The following is a 17882-nucleotide window of genomic DNA, read 5'->3' as shown; positions in this document are numbered from 1 at the left end:
TGTAGTTGCAAAACATTTTCATATGAACATTGTATTTCGTGAAGTTAGTTAAGTGCAATTATATTTTCTTGTTGTAAATTACAAAAAGCAACAGTTACTATAATTTACAAGCTTTATTTTTTAATAGTAAGTACTTTTAATTTCAATTAAAATAAATAGTGCGATTACCTGAAAAAATATTCTCCGTATTTTTCTCTCCAGCTCCCTCATTGTATTTTGGAATAACCTAAAAAAAAAAAACAATTTGGGGGAGAAAGAACAATTTAGCGGCTGACAAAGAGCATATATTTTTCCTTTAAATCCCTGTAATTCAAACTTATTAGTGAATGCTTTGTAAAACATTTATACTGCTACAAACATGTTTATGTATATCTTTTAGGCAGTCGGAATAATTTAACGATTAAAATATTATTAATATTGCTCAAAGAAATACTTAACCAACATGTTTTTCTCTCGAACAGAAATTTAACAGTAGAAAGTATAATTTTTAAACTGTTGTATAGCAAACAAAGCAAAATAAAGTGCATGTAAAAATTTGTAATCAATGGATATTTTTGACAAAAATATGCTCTTAATCATAACAATGAGCGTTTATTATCTTTATACAACAAAATTTTTATTTTATTCGCTTTTGTAATAAAATAAAACAATAATTTTTTAAGTGTCAGCCTTCTTTAGTACAATATGGTAGTAATTAAAATCCTACTTTTTGTGTACTTACAACTAACGATAAGACGTTTGCTTGCATAGAATATGTTTTTGATAAAATTGAATGATAACTAAATTATAGTTTAGTTTTAAATCAGTAAATTGCTCCAATAAACATCTCCTGTATCATTCGCTTTTTTTTTTTTTTTTTGTAATTTTCTTTCAGTTGTTGTTCGAGGAAAAACTCATATTAAGAGAGAAGACACAAAAATGCTTCAAAAACAGTACTGGCTGTACTGGGTAGAAAAAGGGGTTAGGGCATCTAACTGGGGAGCAGTCAGCATTCTGTTTGACTGTACTGATGCTGGAATCTCTAATATGGTTAGTATTATTTTTTGCATTTAAACGAAACCAAATTTATAATAATTGATTGCATATTACTATATCCATCATTTGAATCATTTGTGCCGATATTACTTGGTTAAGTTTCTGTTAATTAATGATAGCTAATGAGCTAGTGTGATAAGCAGTATATTCTCAATTTCTTTTAATTTTGATATAATGAAGTACTGAATTTGTGAAATGTTTCTACTTTCGGATCTTGACGGATTTATTCGGGAAGTGTGTTGAAACATTTTGAACATTTTTGGAGAATGTATGTCTGACGCATAAGTTTGACCACGCATTAAGCCAGCTTTTTACCGTTTTTCTAGGAGATAATTCACTGGTAGCATGTACCTGCAGTGTTTGAATTTAAAATCCAATATATTTAAGCAATATTTTTCGGAGCAGATTTAGATTTTAGGATTAATTTAAATGTCGGATTTTCCCGCAGGCTATTTTTGGATTTTTAATCTGTCGCTGATTTCTGAAGAAAATTCTGCTACCAGGAATGATAATGATGCCGTGGGCTGGTAACTGGCAGTATCTATAGAAATGAGTTTTTGAGATATTTGATGAAACGCGTTTAGGATTACATACTGACAGTAGGAAATTGTTGGAATTTGAAGTCTTTTCCTTTTCTTTTTTTCCAGCGGAAACCGATTAAGCAAGCTTGTACAATCTTGTGCAATTAAGCTAACGCATAATACATAAATGACAAAAATATCAAAAAAATGAAAAATTTGCAGTTACAGCTCTTTACCTGTCCATGGCAGAATAATGCAAGATTTGTAGTTCAGTTAATGGTAATACAATTGTCTGTTGCATTTTGGATTAAAATGAAATGATGTGTAATGACTACTTATGCCATCTTTTTTTAGTATTGATTTTTCTTCAATTTTCTGCAGGATTTAGATTTGATCCGTTTTATTTTTGACGTTTTTAAGAAATATTACCCTTGGGGCTTAGGTAAGTAAATGATTTATAGCAAAATATTTCATTTAAACATGTCGTACTGATCTTAAATTTTAATTTATAATATGAAACTATTTTCACTGTACGAATTATGCACATTAACTGACATAGAAAAAACTTTTGAAAGGAAAATTTTTACATTTCTAGCTCAGGGGGTTCCCAAAATTTTTTTATTCGTGGCACCCTTAGAAGAACACGAATTATCTTGCGACACCCAAGCACATCTCTATCATACGAGTAATTGATGCAGTGGACACTTCGTTCCCCCCCCCCCCTACACTTTGGGAACCCCTGTTCTAGCCCAATGGATAATTCGTATGCCTTGAAGCACGAATTTGTTTGTCAGATTTAGGGTTATTTATACATTAATTCAACCTTTTTTTTTTCATTTATTATTTATTTATTTATTTCTATTTTATTTTTTTTATTTTACTTACATGTATTGAAATTCAATTTGTCTTTTAAACTTGGAGTAGAAAAGCTTGAATTTACTAAATAATGTAATTTAAAGTGTTGAAACACCCCGAATAAGAAAACTGATATGTTGATATGTTGACCCACTACTGTTTTAGAATGTTCGGTGGAATGAGCTGTTGCTTATAGCGGGTGTTGGTAGTTTTATACTATGTCTGAGACCGTGATTCTTAAATCTTTAATACAGGGTGTTGCCAAAACGACCGCATTAACTCTGCACAGCTAGATTCCTCGTTGGAAGTACATAAAAAATGCCCAAAAGAAGCGTTTCTGTACGATCCATAGTTTACGAGAAAAAATACGAAAAACAAAGTATGACGTCACTGCCGGTGCAAAAAAAAAAAAAAAAAAGCACTTTATTGAACATATCAACAGCAGTATACTATGTACATTACGTATAACAACAAATACGTGTAATGACGTTTTAAACATTATCGTCTGCAGAGACATGATAATACTGTTGTTGATGTATCCAAAAAAAAAATGTTTTTTTACCTGCACTAGCAGTGACGTCATACTTTGTTTTTCATATTTTTCTCGGTAAACTATGGATCGCACAGGAACGCTTCTTTGGACAGTTTTTATGTACTCCCAACGAGGAATCTAGCTGTCCAGAGTTTATGCGGTCGTTTTGGGTCACCCTGTATTTAATAACGTGCACATATGTTTTAATGTGGTGTAAATAAGCTCCTGCAATCATTTATTTTTAAAATGCTAAAATGCTAACTAATTGCTAAATCGAATCCTATTACGTCCTTTCGCAAAGTTTGACATCATTTGAGCTGCATTTTTCTTTTTTACTAACACCACTGTAGAAAGAAACATTGTTTAGAATGAATGATTCAGCATGCATCCTACAGTTTAAAAATTTATATATATATATATATATATATATATATATATATATATATATATATATATATATATATATATATATATATATATATATATATATATATATATATATATATATATATATATATATTATATATATATATATATATATATATATATATATATATATATATATTACAAACAAAAGAGTTTTTACACTAATCCACACAATCACACGCAAAATACATTTTTTAAATCAGCGGGAGTAACAGCTCCTATCTCTCCCCTGAAAGGGGAGGTCTGATTGCATGTTAATTATGGCAGTAAAGCTGTTTTCGCTTAACATAATACCAACGATGACAAAAAATTCAAAACGTACTATAGTCATACCATCATGTTTACGTTGTAATTAAATAATTCGTCCTTCAATAGCTGCATGTGATCTGTCCTTCATATCACAAAGCAACCTCTTTTCAATGCCTCTTTTTCCTCCTTTCTAGGTTATTTTCTGGTCTACAATATGCCTTGGTATATGTCAAGTAAGATTTCATTTCTTTTTTTTTATTGAAACTGCCACACGTCTTTTATGCATGCATAGAACATATAAATGCTATGTTTTAATTACCATCTGAATAGCATTATGTTTGCTAAATTGAAGCATTTAGTTAAATAAAAGGCTTCCCACTACGTAAGTTATGTTACAGCTTAAGATAAGCTGTCTTTGTCTGCTCTGTGAATTGAACTACTCAGTGGGAGTTTTACAATGTGTTTAATTTCTTGTGGTGATTTTTTATATTTATTTATGTATTTATTTTGATGGTTTTGCAATTCGTTTTTTAAAGCATAAATATTACTTTATTCTGAAGCAACGAAATATACAAAAAAAAAAAGGGGGGGGGAGAGAAAACGTATCATGAAAGGGTTAGAGTAAAACAAATAAAATTTGGGTGCCTTAGTCATATTTTCTTTGGACTTATAAGCGCCCCCAGAAGCCCGATTTCCAACAAACCTGCAACACCACAACAGTAAAGTCTGGAGGTACTTTCTTACTTCTTTATTTTTTGCCCTTTTTAAAAATTCAAATATTAAAGATTTTAGCCATAAGAGAACAAGTGAAACATATTTTTGAAAATAAAGAATGATGAAATGATAAAGGAATTCAAATGTTGTTATTGTTTCATATTAAGGTGCTTTAAAACGGAGGTTTCCTGTGCATCACGTCCGAGTGATACCAACTTTATCTACTAGTCTGGTCTTAAGCTGTCGGCCTTTTGAACAATGACAAGGAGTAGGGTTGGAGTAAAAAAAAATGATTTTTTTTCGCAATATACTTACATACTAAGCTTGACATGTGACAAGAGGAGGAGAAAAGGTAAGGTGAATTGTGACACGTTATGACAAAAAGGAAAGATGTCAAATATGATGAAAAAAATGACATCCTTTATGGACAGCTTTCTAACTAACTTATAATTTTTAAACGTGAAAAGATATTTTTTTTATTTTGATTAAAAAGGAAATGAACCTAGCGATAAACTCATCCACAAACATAACAAAAAAATTCCCACATGCTTGCATAATTACATCGTTAATTCTTCTAATCCATAGGCCAGCTTTTTCTCAATGTCACCAAGACAGCCCAAAATTTCTGAAGCGTAACTTTTTCCATCAGCACTATCATCGCACGTGTATAAGCCCTCCAGCGCCTGTTAAAAAAAGACAACAACGACGCGAAAGTTCGTTAGATCCCAGGTACTCACATGAAGTGACCTCGGCAGTTTGGTGCTTCTGGAAATTTATCAGGGTTATTACTCGGTTGAATTCCAATCCGGTTTCCAGCAGCATTGTCCTTGAAGTTACAAGCGTCCAGCCTAAGAGATGGGCATAACAGCCAAGAATGTATATTACCTTCGTAACGTTACGTTGCCGGAATGATGCCCACATATTAACTCTAAAAGCGGTCTGTTACTGTTAGGGCAGACAGCAAGTTTCGAGGTCAGCTTTGCTAAATGACTTATGTATTGCCAGTTAAAATCAAGGTTTTTTTACTGTTGGTAAACAAAGGAAATAGAGAGGCTTGGCATGGGTATCAATTAATTATTCAGTTATCCTTAGATCATTTGATAAATGATTCGTCCATTTAAATCTATTTGAAGTATACGCATGTACTACCGTGGGCAAGTAAAAGGCAGTATCTGCAGAAATGTGTTTTCGAGACTTTTGAAGAAACTTGTGTTGGATTCAAATCTAACAAAAGGGAAATGTTTTAATTAGACGTTCTTTTCGCTTTTTTCTTTTCTTTTTTTTTCTTTTTAGTGGAAACCAAATAAGTAAGCTTGTATAGTAAAGCTAAAGCACAATAGATGACAAAAATGCAAAAAAAAAAAAAAAAAGCAGTTACGGCAGTGTAGGTTTCAAATCGTAAAAATCGACGAAAATTGAACTTCATTTTCTGTTCCCCTGAAATATGCATTGTATCTTTAAAGGACAGGAGACATCAAGATTGTAGTAAAAAAAAAATCCCACTTAAGAAAGTAGCTAGATTTCCCGAATAGTCTTTCACAATGACAAACGTGCTCTTTTAAATCTTTTAACTCGCTTTTCTCAGAAAATTATTTTTCAAGTTTGTATATCGTTCGAACAGTAGTAACTCGAATTTAAATTATCATTAGATTATTTTGTTTTTTGCTATAAAATTTACTTCAACTTCTGGATGTTTTGACTCTAAATAAAAAGACAAAAAATTAAATAATATTAATAATAATAATAATAAATTTAAAAAAAAAAAACATTTTTTAAAGACAGTTTAGAGCTAAGTGTCTAAAGTCATGAGGTTTTGAAATGCACTTTGGATGGAAAAAGATACAATAAAAACTATATGGCTTGCATAATTTTCTTATTTAAAACATAGAAGGGAGTAAGATGCATCATTTAACACCAATATTGTATCTGTGGATGAATTAGATTTTTCGTAATCATTGCTCAAAATTATGCTAATTATTTAATTAAATATTAATTAATTATTACTATTAAAGTTATCTTTTTCATTGGCAACATTTAAAAAATACCTTGGAGATAGTATGATTTTCTTTCCAAAATTGACTCAGATTCATATTCCATCCGCTAATTCACAATAAAAATGATTTTGATATTATTAGCAAACATCAGATGAACAAATCTGTTCCGTGTCATCAAAATATTGTTGAATTAAATTTATTTTAAATAATAATTATATGAAATAATAAATAATATTTCTAGGTGAAGAAATTGTTGTGTGTGTTTATCCCACTAAAAAATCTTCATGTTAATTGCAAATGTGCTTATATTTTGTAACAAAAGTTCAGAAAGTTTTGTTATTAAAAAATCTTTTGAAAAAATCTATTTTAAAACATTTTTTAAATATTTTAAAACTTCAAACTTTGAAAGTTTCAAGCTCAACGCACATCGATTTCTCTCTGCTTTTGTTTCTCTTCCTATAGAGAGAAAGTCAGCGAGTGTCCAAATAAATGCACTACTGAATAAATTTTATTGCAATATGGTTTATCTTAAAGAAATTTTACCAGTAAATAAAATTAATTTTTTAAGGTAAAAAAGTGCCGAAATGCTTTGTATAGTTTTTTTTATTTATATTCTGTAATAAAAGTAAAGAAAGTTTGTTGGAATACTTTTTTTAAAAGATTCTTATTAAAAACATTTTTTTAAAGATTCTATTACTTCAATGTATATGAAAACTCCAATCTCAACGCATTTCAATTTTACCGCTGCTTTTGTTTCTCTTCCTATAGAGAGAAAGTCGGCGTGTGTTTATCATCCAATAAATGCACCACTGAAGAAATTGAATTGCAATATGGTTTATCATAAAGATATTTTACTAATAAAGGAAATTAATTTTCTAGTATAAAGAAGGGCCAAATTGTTTTGTTTATTTTCAATTAGATTTCTGCTTTCAACTGTCCTACTAAATTACCGCAGCTCCCATAGATCGTCTATTTATCTCACATTTCTCATACAAATTGGTTTTCAGTAGAATACTGCGAAAAATAACCAGTCAGATCAAATGACACCTTGTGGTGTAATTTATTAAACTCACAAACTGGCATTTGCAATAACTGAAAATTAGGATGTAAAACATTTTTAGTATGTAACTAGATTTTTTATTCTCCTGTAAAACACACTAATACATTTCTGAAGAAGATAAGCCAATCATTAAACTACATAATTTATGAATTGAATGGCCAATTGTAAGACTAACTGGACGAAAATATAAATAAAAGTTTTATAAAAGGATATTTTTTCTTTTTTTAAATAACACTCTTTTCAGAACTAAATGACACATTCTGATATTCGTTGGCATTGTTTATAAATACCAAAAAGTCATTATTTTTATCAGACAACAATCGACTGCATCATTAGACAACAGACTACAAATAAAAACCTAAAAGTTAAAATGAAATACAGTGGCTCCCAAAAGTGTTCGTACACCTACGACTTTCAATGAAATAGGCCATTATCCATTGGTTAAAAATAATATTTCGGAACAGGTATTTTATTATAATATATATGATCTATCTTTAACAAAACTACATGAAAATTTTTAATAAAACATTAAAACATAATTTTTAAAAAATAAAAAACAAAAAACTGCCGGAAATTTTATCTCGCAAAAGTCTTCGTACACTTTGTAAAAATGTCAAAAAATTAGTAAATAATCTAACTTTTTACAAAATTATTATTTAGTAGAATATCATGCAGTATCAACAACAGCTTTTAAACGTCTGGGAATAGATTTCATTGTTTTTTCTTTCTTTTTTTGTGCAATTTCTGAGTAAGTGTTCAGCCGCACTTCGAGTCTTACTGTTTCTAGTTCAATTTTCGTTTTAATGGTGTATTTTCGTAACCTAGCTATCAGATATCCCCAAATATGTTCCATTAAGTTTAAATCTGGCGATTGAGGAGATATTTCTAACCTTAAGGACAATTTTTGAGGCCCCAAACGCAAACGTGTACTTTTTATCGTTATTTTGATAAAAAACAAAGTTGTTTCCGATTACCAAATTTTGGGCTAATAGTTTAAAATTGCTTTTTAAAATATTTAAATGAACAGTATGATTCATTATTTCATCAAAAAATTCCAAATTTCCAAGTTCTGATACTGTAATGCACCCTGACACTAGAACACCTTCACCGTCCTGATAAACTGATCCAACTAAGTTCTTAAGATTAAATTTCTCATTTTTTCTTCTATTTACAATTATACAACAATTTATCCCAAAATGATGAAATTATTTTCATCTATAAGTAAGACGTTGTTCCAAAACGTTTTCAGCTTATTTATCATTGATATTACGACGGAAAGCGTAAGCTTACTGTTTTTTGCACGAACAAGAAAATTTCTGCGGGAAGAGGTCCTAGATATTCCAGCTTATCAGAGAACTTGGCGAACAATTTTAGGTGAAAATTAAACGTGAAATGTTTCATTCAATTCTGCAGAAACTTTTTCAGCACTTAAATGCGTATTTTTCATAATTTTTTTAACTGTAAACCTCGAATCACGCATTGTTAACTTTGCCAGTTGACCTTTTCTTACCTTGTTTTCGATCCTATTCTTGTCTTTAAAGCATTTTATCAAGCACTTCACTATAGAATGGTATAAATTATCTAATTTAGAGACATTTCAAACCAATTTACCTCTACTGTGAGGAAAAAATTCAAATTTCGAATGGTGTTTGTGGTTTTTTACGAATACCAGCCATTTTATAGTAATAAGCCCAATATTAAGGAATAAATAAACAAAAAATTTAAGCCAAATGACTTTTAAGGGTCAACACAATGCAAAGTTAATGAGAAAACGACATATGATAATTTTAATCATGAATTTATTCGAAAATATTTCAGTGTACGATGACTTTTGTGGCGTATTTTTTCTCTTTGTCTTCGTTTTTTGACAAATTTCAAATTTAAAATCTGGCAATATTAAAAAAAAACTACTAGGTTTTGTTCAGAATGGCATATGTATGGTGAGAAAAAAAAATGGACTTCATATTCGAATTCAGATTCGCGTTATTTTGGTTTTACTACAAAATTTTTAAGTGTACGAACACTTTTGGGAGCCACTGTATAAAAGTTAAAGTAAAAAATGTGCGCCACGATGTCTAGAAAATCTTGAACTGAACTGACAAGAAGGGACTGTGTTAAATGATGACTTAATAAACACTCATCTACATAATTAATTTAGTGTATCGGTTTTAAACTCTACAATTTCTACAATAGCTGTAAGCTGTTTTCGTTTTTTTCCCCCAGATTTAAACAAACGACACATTCTATTGAGAAATTAACGACGCAGCCTGATATTTAATAACATTTTTTATTATGTTATCGAAAACAAAATTTCATTATTATCATCACACTACAATCGATAGGTAAAAAAATCGCTGTGCATTAATGACTGAAAGATTGTTTAAAGAAGATTATTAAGTTATAATTAATATATTGCTTTGTTTCTATACGATTTTTTTTTCTTATTGTCTTTGCATTATATTTTAATATTCACTTTATAGCTTTCTGGAAGATAATCAAGCAGTGGATTCCAGAAAAGTATGTGGAGAAAATTTGCTTTGTGGACAAAAAATCAATTAGAAAATACGTGGAAGAAGATCAGTTACCAATAGTAATTGGTGGCACAGTAAGTAAAGCTAATAAATTGATTAGTTTTGTGATAATAATTTTTATGAACCTCTTAAGCTTTTCTCCAAATAGCACAAAGCATCAGGAGATCCTTTGCGACATTAGTAACTAATTTCTTCCTTGTGGTCTTAGTAACTGAGTTTGTGAAGTTATGTTTTCTCTATTTTGACAAATAAAACTAATAAACTACCAACATTTGTTTGAATTATGAATTTTTACAACTTAATAGTGTAATGAGATTTTAATGAAACGTTCTTTTGCGAGCTCGCATACAAAATCAAAGTGCACAAAATATTAAGAATATTGGCAGCGCAAAAATGAGGAACCTCTCAATCATTTGAGAAACTAGCCCACTCCTTAAAATAGGAAGAGAAAGAAGAAATGATGTGTACAATATTTACGAGTTTATCGACATTTTGGCGATTTTTTAGCAATTTTTATAAAAGAGGAAATAATTCATCGACTGTATGAGGCAAAAAAAAAAAAAAGAAAGAAACCTTGTTGCAAACCGTTTTAAATTTACAGTCTGCAGCATTGTATTATTATTTAATAATTTATTTTAATTAAGAATCCAGTAAATACCTTGAGTGAAATAATTTTTCCCTTTATTTATCGTCAGCTAATTGAAGTTTCTTGGCGGTTATTTTTATTATAAAATGGCGTACTTAATTTTAATGATTGATATCTAAGATTTTTTGTATCAGTTGAATCGGAAAAAGAAATTCACTCCTAATATTTTTTCACGTATTTATTTAGTACAGAAATGTTCAAGTTGCAGCAGTAACTGCATTGAGTTGCAAAAAAGTAAAAACCGCCAGCTTTGTGTTCTTAATTGCAACCCTACTCTCGCAAATGTTCAGTTCAAATTAACTATAGGAAGCGTTGCAGTCTCTGACCAATGGCTGCTGAAGGAGGTAAAACCAAGACCCACCACGCACAAAATGAAAATATTTTACCATTTTGACTAATTTCTGAAATCGCCGTAAGATAACGGTAATCCAAGCTCTAGAACTAAAAATTCCGTTCTTCAATTTTCCTCTGCGCATCGCACTTTCATAAAAATGTACGCTTCTGAAACAAGGCGTGGTCAAGTGCCGTCTTCCAACAGCCAGACTTTACTTAGAAGAGTAGGGTTTAAACTAAACGATTGTCTTACTCTTCGCCCTTCACAAAATTGACTAAACAGTCGCGAAAGGAGAAAATAATCATGGGGAGGGGGGATCATAAGAAAGTTTTTGAAATTAAAGGCTGAAAGACGTAATTCCAAATCATTGCATGTGTGTTCATATGTATATCTTTGTTGCTTCATGAGGGGTATGACCCCCAAATCCTCCTTCCCTCGGTTACGCCAGTAAGGAAAGTAAAGTTTAAACTAAATGCTTATATTACTCTACTTAGTCAACCACGACTACGAAGAGTAAGGTATACCTCCTATTCGCCGAACATAATATCTTAGAAAGTACTTATGAATAAAAATTTTACTGAAGATCTAGTCTTATTAATGCATTTCTTGATAACTTTTTAATTTATACAATGTGTTATATTGCTTCTCTTGTTTGATTTTAGTGTACAAAAATGTACGACCCAATAGAAGGTGTAGAAGATGATTCAGAAACTGATAATGAAATTCCTGTGTCCTGCTGAGCTAAGAGCAATAAGTTTCAAATGTAAATATGTTTGATATATTTACTGAAAAGCCATGTGGACACTAATTGAAAACCCGTTGTTGAAAGGAACTGTATGGATTGTTTTAAGAAGATGGCGTTGACTTAGTGGTTAATATTGAAACGTAAATATTGATGAATCGCAGTTGTTTCTTTGTGTGTTTTCGACTCAGACAACTTAAAGTGCATTCAGTGTTACAAAAACATTTCTACAGACGAATGCGCAATGAGATAAGAATATTAATTTAAACATTTTACTTTTGAATCGTCATTTGTGATAATACTGATCCAGAATTTCATCTTATTCTTCTGTTTTTAGTTTTCGTCAGTTTTAAGTCATTTTGGTGTCAGTAACATGTTCATTTTGTCCTATTTATTTCTCAATATGTTATGCATAAAATCAACGTATGCAACTTTTGCATCATGTACATGCACGAAACCAAGGAATACTCCCAGAACCCTTGGATTTCAGCCATATTTCCAATTCAGGTATGTTGATACATTTACATGTAAGGTCCTCTCCCCCCCTCTCAAACCCCCACAGGAAAATTCTGACTGCTCTACTTATTTTGTACTTCTTTTTGTGCCATAAAGAGGCCAATGAAACCATTTTTATGCTAAGATTTTCATCCATTATAATGTAAAACTAATTCTTCAACAAGGTTACATTATGTAATTTTAAAATCTTTCATTCCGTTAACTAAAAATTAATCGACAGAGTTTCCATCAGGCTTAAAGTGTGATTTAAAAAAGTACGATTTTCCTTTGTAAATTTGTTTGTCATTTTAAAATGTTAATTTCTATTGAATTTAGAGTTGTAAATTGCATAAAACCTTTGTCTAACCATCTTACTATCGTACTTATTAAGACAATAATAAAAAGATAAAATATAAATTATAGAGCAAATATAAATTAAATGCAATTTTTATTTCTTACGAACTTTTTATTTGAATGGAGACTTTAAATTGTGTTTTTAGTGCATTGTGAAAATGTGTTGTTTGCATCGAACTTTCTCAACTTATTTATCCGAGGAAGTTTGCAAACTAGTTTTCAAGCATTGATGTGATAATGTGTTGCCATACTTGTATATAAATGCGAGACTTAGGTGCTGTATTTTGTATTGAAATCATTTCAATCTGCGTTTATGTTTATTTTATTGTTAAAATTTAAAGAATAGTACAATTCTAGAATTATTTAAGTGTAGTTTTATTTTCCTAATATTTTGATATATAACAGCAAAAATTCTTAAAGAATAAATATCCCTCAAAAAATATTACTATAAGGGTTTTGCGCATGCTCGTCATTTAGGTAATCTGGTAGGTCTATTGCTCCTCCCACCTTTCGTCCCTAATTACACCATTTCAATATACATTCGTATATGTATTTTGTTGTTTTTTCCCTATAATTTGTTATTGAGTACGTTTTACTCCCTCTCCCAAAATGGAAAATTTTGAAATGACGGGCCAAATTTTGTGCAAAATGTTATTATTATTATTTTTTTTTTTTTTTGGTGATTAACATTAAGCTTGGTAAACCTGTTACATTTGTAAATTGGTTTGGTCCCGCAATCTGTTGAATCACTAAAATTTGGCAACTATTTACAAAGAGCCCAAATTCCCATAACCAGCTATTAGCTGACCTTGATCAATAATTATTTACACAACATTTCAAATTAACATTTTATTTGTAACTGAGCATGACATGATATTTTAAATTCAAAGCTGTAAAACTTTGAACCTCATCAATGTCACCAAGGTTAGAAATCTCACTGTCGCAGAGGGACAACTAAAAATGTCAAACTCATCGGTTTCTCTGTAAATATTTTTTCATACTGTAAATAATATGTATGCAATTTTAGTTCAATAAAACATTGTTTTCTTTTAACATAATAGTTTGTGAAATTTCTTCAAAATGATGATAAAATCGTTGTGCAGTAAAACTTAAAAATGTAAGAGGGAAAATATCGTCCTTATTTTAACTCTAATCACTTTACCACATTAGTAGGGTCTCTTGGGGCAAAGAGAAACAAAATTTCAATGTTTCAACTTTAAATCTTCTCTTTCTTTTAAATGAATTGAGACATAAAATTTTGGGCATTGTGTCCAAAACTAAACTTTTTGAGAGTAACTGGGTAGGAAATATTTGACTTTATAAAAGTTAGCTATCGAATGAAATCTTGTTTCCTTTTATCCCAGAGACGAGGGGTTAAATGAAAACACGCCATTTTTCTCCATGAGGTTAATGCAGGTAGATGATCACAATACACACGATCAGTTTAAAAGCTTAGAAATTCTACATCAACAACCTGTGCCTCGGCCGTAGATCACATGCGACCCACTAAATCCTCCAAATGTAATCTGAAATCATTTCTGAACAAATAATGTATACAGAGAAAAATTTTAGTTAGTTCCTACTTAGGTCAAATTTTCCCCGTGTGTGGAAACATTATTTATACTGGTTTTAAAATTGGAGATGCATTTTAATAAAAGCATTGTTCAACAACGACCGTGATCAACAATGAATTTCCAATTTAAGTCTTACCTATATGTTATCATGAAATTGGTTAAAAACAATTGTAATTTACGTTCTAATTATCTGGGAACATTGGAACAAATTTTATCTGATGCAGAAAACTTTGGGGCTTCTATAGATATTTTATTCCAATTTTTGCGAGCATTTTTTCCGTCCTATTAGTCGAGGATTTGTGCAAAAATGTTGATAAAAATTGGAGCAAACTAATAATTAATAGTTAAATAATTATTTTGATTATAGAATATTCAGGGCCGTAACGGGCATGAATGTCCAGGGTAGGCCAAAAAATATTTTGGAAAGGCAAAAAATAAATAAATAAATAAAATTGAATAACAATAAAGAAAAAATAACAGATTTTTTTTTAATACTACTACCAAACGTCACGACATTGAGAGACATCCATCTGGATGAAATTCCGTATTTAGGTCAGTTTTCACTAGATATGAACCCAGGTGAAGCGGTTTGACTGCATAGGCTCCAGTTCGACTGCAACGGGGGTCCAAAGTTGCTATTTGCGTCCAGAAAAGCAATGGGTTTTCCTTTGAAATTAAACTTCTTATACCCTTTTCTTGCATTTGAATTGCAGTATGAGCCAACTAACTACATTCAAAACATAGAATGAAAATCTCCCCCCTCCCTCTTTTTATACTGACTAGAGACGCCGAATGTCCTTGGGAAGGTAAATACTGTACCAAAATTTCAAATTCCAATAAAAACGCCATTGCAATTCTGGAGTCCTGCAAATCAATCTAGTTCAGACGGCAAAAAAATTGAGGGTTACGAAGATCTGCATAAACTTCTAGGTTTAGGTCAATTGGTACTAGATATGAGCCCAGGTAAAATATTTTGAGTCCATAGTCTCTAGTTCGGCAGCAATGAAGGTCTAAATGTGCTTGTTTGGCTCCGGAACTGCAATAACGTTTTCTTTGGAATTTGAAATTTTGGCCCTGCTAATATCTGCTGCGTCTCTTGTTAGTACAACGTAAGGGTGGTGCAATTTATTCTGTACTGTGAATACATTTAGTTAGGTGATAGTGCACTGCAGTATCAACAAAAGAGTAAAAAAAGTTAATTTCAACGAAAAAAACATTGCTATTTTTAAGCTAAACTAAAAACTTTGAACCCCCATTACGGCCGAAGTAGAGCCTATGCAGTTAAACCGCTTTATCTGGATTGATATCTAATGGGAATTGACCTAAATCCAGAACTTCGTTCAGATCTGTGACCCTCATGGTCTTGCCATTTGGTAGTAAGCACTTTTCATAATGCACTCGAAAGGACAAAATGACTTTTCTGGGTCAAAAAAGACAATATTTAAGTATGTCTGTAGTTTTCAATTATTCCAAGAAAATGACTCCACAAATGAGGAAAAGTGCGGCTCAAATCTGGTGAAAAACTTTTTTTCATTATCTAATTTTCTGTCACAAGTTTGAGTGTTGAGACATGCATCTGGAATTTCATGGCATTCTGGACTTGAAAATTGTAACTAAAATTTCAGGCCGGGCTGGTGCGATATCTGCCGAAGTTGCTCAGGTACCTTCTAAGCAATCCAGCCACAGAGCCAAAACGACGGCAAAACCTTTTCAAACTCACGTTAAATGCAGAGAAGGAGAGAGAAAGAAAGTTAATTTTTTTTATCTTCTGGTCTATAAGAAAGTCTTTACTTCTGATGTAAACGTAAGCAATATGAATCTAATCACTCACTCAGAAATAGGAGTCCAGGGATTCTCAAACGGAAAATTTTTGAATTTGATGTCGTAAAAATGCATTTTAGGTAATTACAGTTATGTCAAAGGGAGAAGAGATTCGAAAGCTCTTTGCCCCGTCAATATTCAGAAATTGAATCTTTAAAGGGCAAAAATTGCTATCTCCGATTACGTCAAGGTGAGGGAGCTCGGGGGCTCTATTCCCAAAACGATTTTTTTGCTCTAAAACGCAGTTTTAGGCGACCTTTGGTGATGTTGAAAGGAGGAGGGATACAGAGGACCTCCCCCCCCCCACACACAGAAGTTTTTTAAACCACGAATTTATCTTAAGAGCACAGTTTAGACAATCTTCGCACAGTAAAAGTTAGGGGGACAAAAGATTCGGTGGCGATCTTCCGGCCATTTTTTGAAATTCAAAGTTTTAAAAACACAATTGTGTAGAATTCCTCCAATTATGTTAGTTTGAGAGTGGTTTAGGGTCTCTCCCCCAGAACATTTTCGAAATTGTAGCTCGAAAAACGCCATTTGGAGTCTTGCAATTTTTCGCAATTGAAGCTCCAAAAACGTAATCTTAGTCGATTTTACAACGATGTTAGGAGAGAAGTTTTTGTGGTTTCTTCCCGGAACTTATAACTGCATGAAAAATGCTGTGAAAAGAGATAAATAAAAAGAGAATGTGTTTTCACCATATCTCTGATGAGGAACCAAGACGCTTAAAATCTGGAAAATACAATTACTAAGAGAGTATTTCGTACCAAATTCATTTCGTATCGTTCATCATTATTTTACTAATATAAGCTAAAAACATTCAAAAAATCATTTTAAATAGAAAGAGTTTGTAAAAATGCTCGAGTTTTCGTCTGTTACAGGACCCACAATGCCGTGTAATACCGTGCTTATACCCGCAGTGATGCGCTATTGAGAGCACTGGCGCTTTGGCATCTGTGGAAAACGTGATCTTGGCTTATTTTTCCGTCCGAATGTTTTACATCCAGAGGCGCATCGAACTTAATTTTTAAAGTTGGAATTTGTGAAATGAAACTTCATATTTCGCGGAATGATGATAATTTTTTCGAATGGAACAACAAATTACCCCGAATGATGATAAATTTGCCGAGTTCAATTCCAATCGACAAATAATGTCAATTTTGACGAATCGTCAGAAAAAATTTCCGAATCAGGAAATTTTTGGGAGGTCACAGTCACCTCTCATCGGGGTGTCCTTGTGTACGTTATTTGACGAATATTTACTATTTAATATATAAAACAATTGCAAAGTAAAGTGGCAAGAATTAACTGTGGGATCTCAATACGAAACAAAGTTCAGAATAGAAATGTTTTTCTATCAGGATTAAAAATAACTATTACCAACCATTTATATTTTTTAAATTTAACAACTTCCTAGAACAACAAGAATAGCATGATTTGTTTACCGTGCTTGAGAAGATTCACAATTCTAAAATACAATTTCCTAATTTTGAACAAGTACCCGACAGAAAAGAGAAGACGAGATGTTGCAAGAAAAATCGCCCAAATAGACAAATGGAGTTTTTGACGCATACTGAGTACTATTTGTGCGTATGTGTGTGTGTAGGATATAGACGCCGCCGCCCGGCAGGGAACGAATAACGGATTCCAGTGGACACTGCTCGCTGGAGGAGCAGCATCATGGAGCCGGTCGTCGTCGGTGCAGCAGAGGGAGGCGGGTGGGGGGGGGGGGTGAAATACAATTAATGGCCGGATAGACGTCTAAAACGGTCTATTACTCAAAAAAAGAGCAAAAATAGAAAACAAGAAAATTAATTTGAATTTTGACGTCTTGAATTCAAATTATGTTTTTCGCAATCACGAATGTGTGTGTGTACGTAGGCGTATGTGTTTGTGTCTGAGTGCAGGAATGAGTATGTGGGTATGTGTGTGTGTGTGTATAGAAGCGTGTGTGTAGGTTATAGACGCAATCTGGAGACGGTTTTCGCTAGAGGAGCAG

General features: G+C 31.7%; 1 protein-coding gene across 1 annotated transcript in view; it reads left to right on the top strand.

Annotated features, from left to right (window-relative positions):
- Positions 1-13546, top strand: part of LOC129220375 (motile sperm domain-containing protein 2-like) — a 28826-nt gene extending 15280 nt beyond the window's left edge. The window contains exons 4-8 of the mRNA XM_054854782.1: positions 875-1029; positions 1938-1998; positions 3813-3851; positions 9867-9991; positions 11560-13546. Of these exons, the coding sequence (XP_054710757.1) occupies positions 875-1029; positions 1938-1998; positions 3813-3851; positions 9867-9991; positions 11560-11637 (458 nt within the window). The 3' untranslated portion in view covers positions 11638-13546. The remainder of the gene's footprint in view (positions 1-874; positions 1030-1937; positions 1999-3812; positions 3852-9866; positions 9992-11559) is intronic.
- The last annotated feature ends 4336 nt before the right edge of the window (positions 13547-17882 follow it).

This window comes from Uloborus diversus, chromosome 4, assembly GCF_026930045.1.
Source record: "Uloborus diversus isolate 005 chromosome 4, Udiv.v.3.1, whole genome shotgun sequence".
In the NCBI taxonomy this organism is placed as follows: domain Eukaryota; kingdom Metazoa; phylum Arthropoda; class Arachnida; order Araneae; family Uloboridae; genus Uloborus; species Uloborus diversus.
The sequence above is the reverse complement of the archived record's forward strand: the minus strand, read 5'-3'. Positions and strand labels throughout refer to the sequence as shown.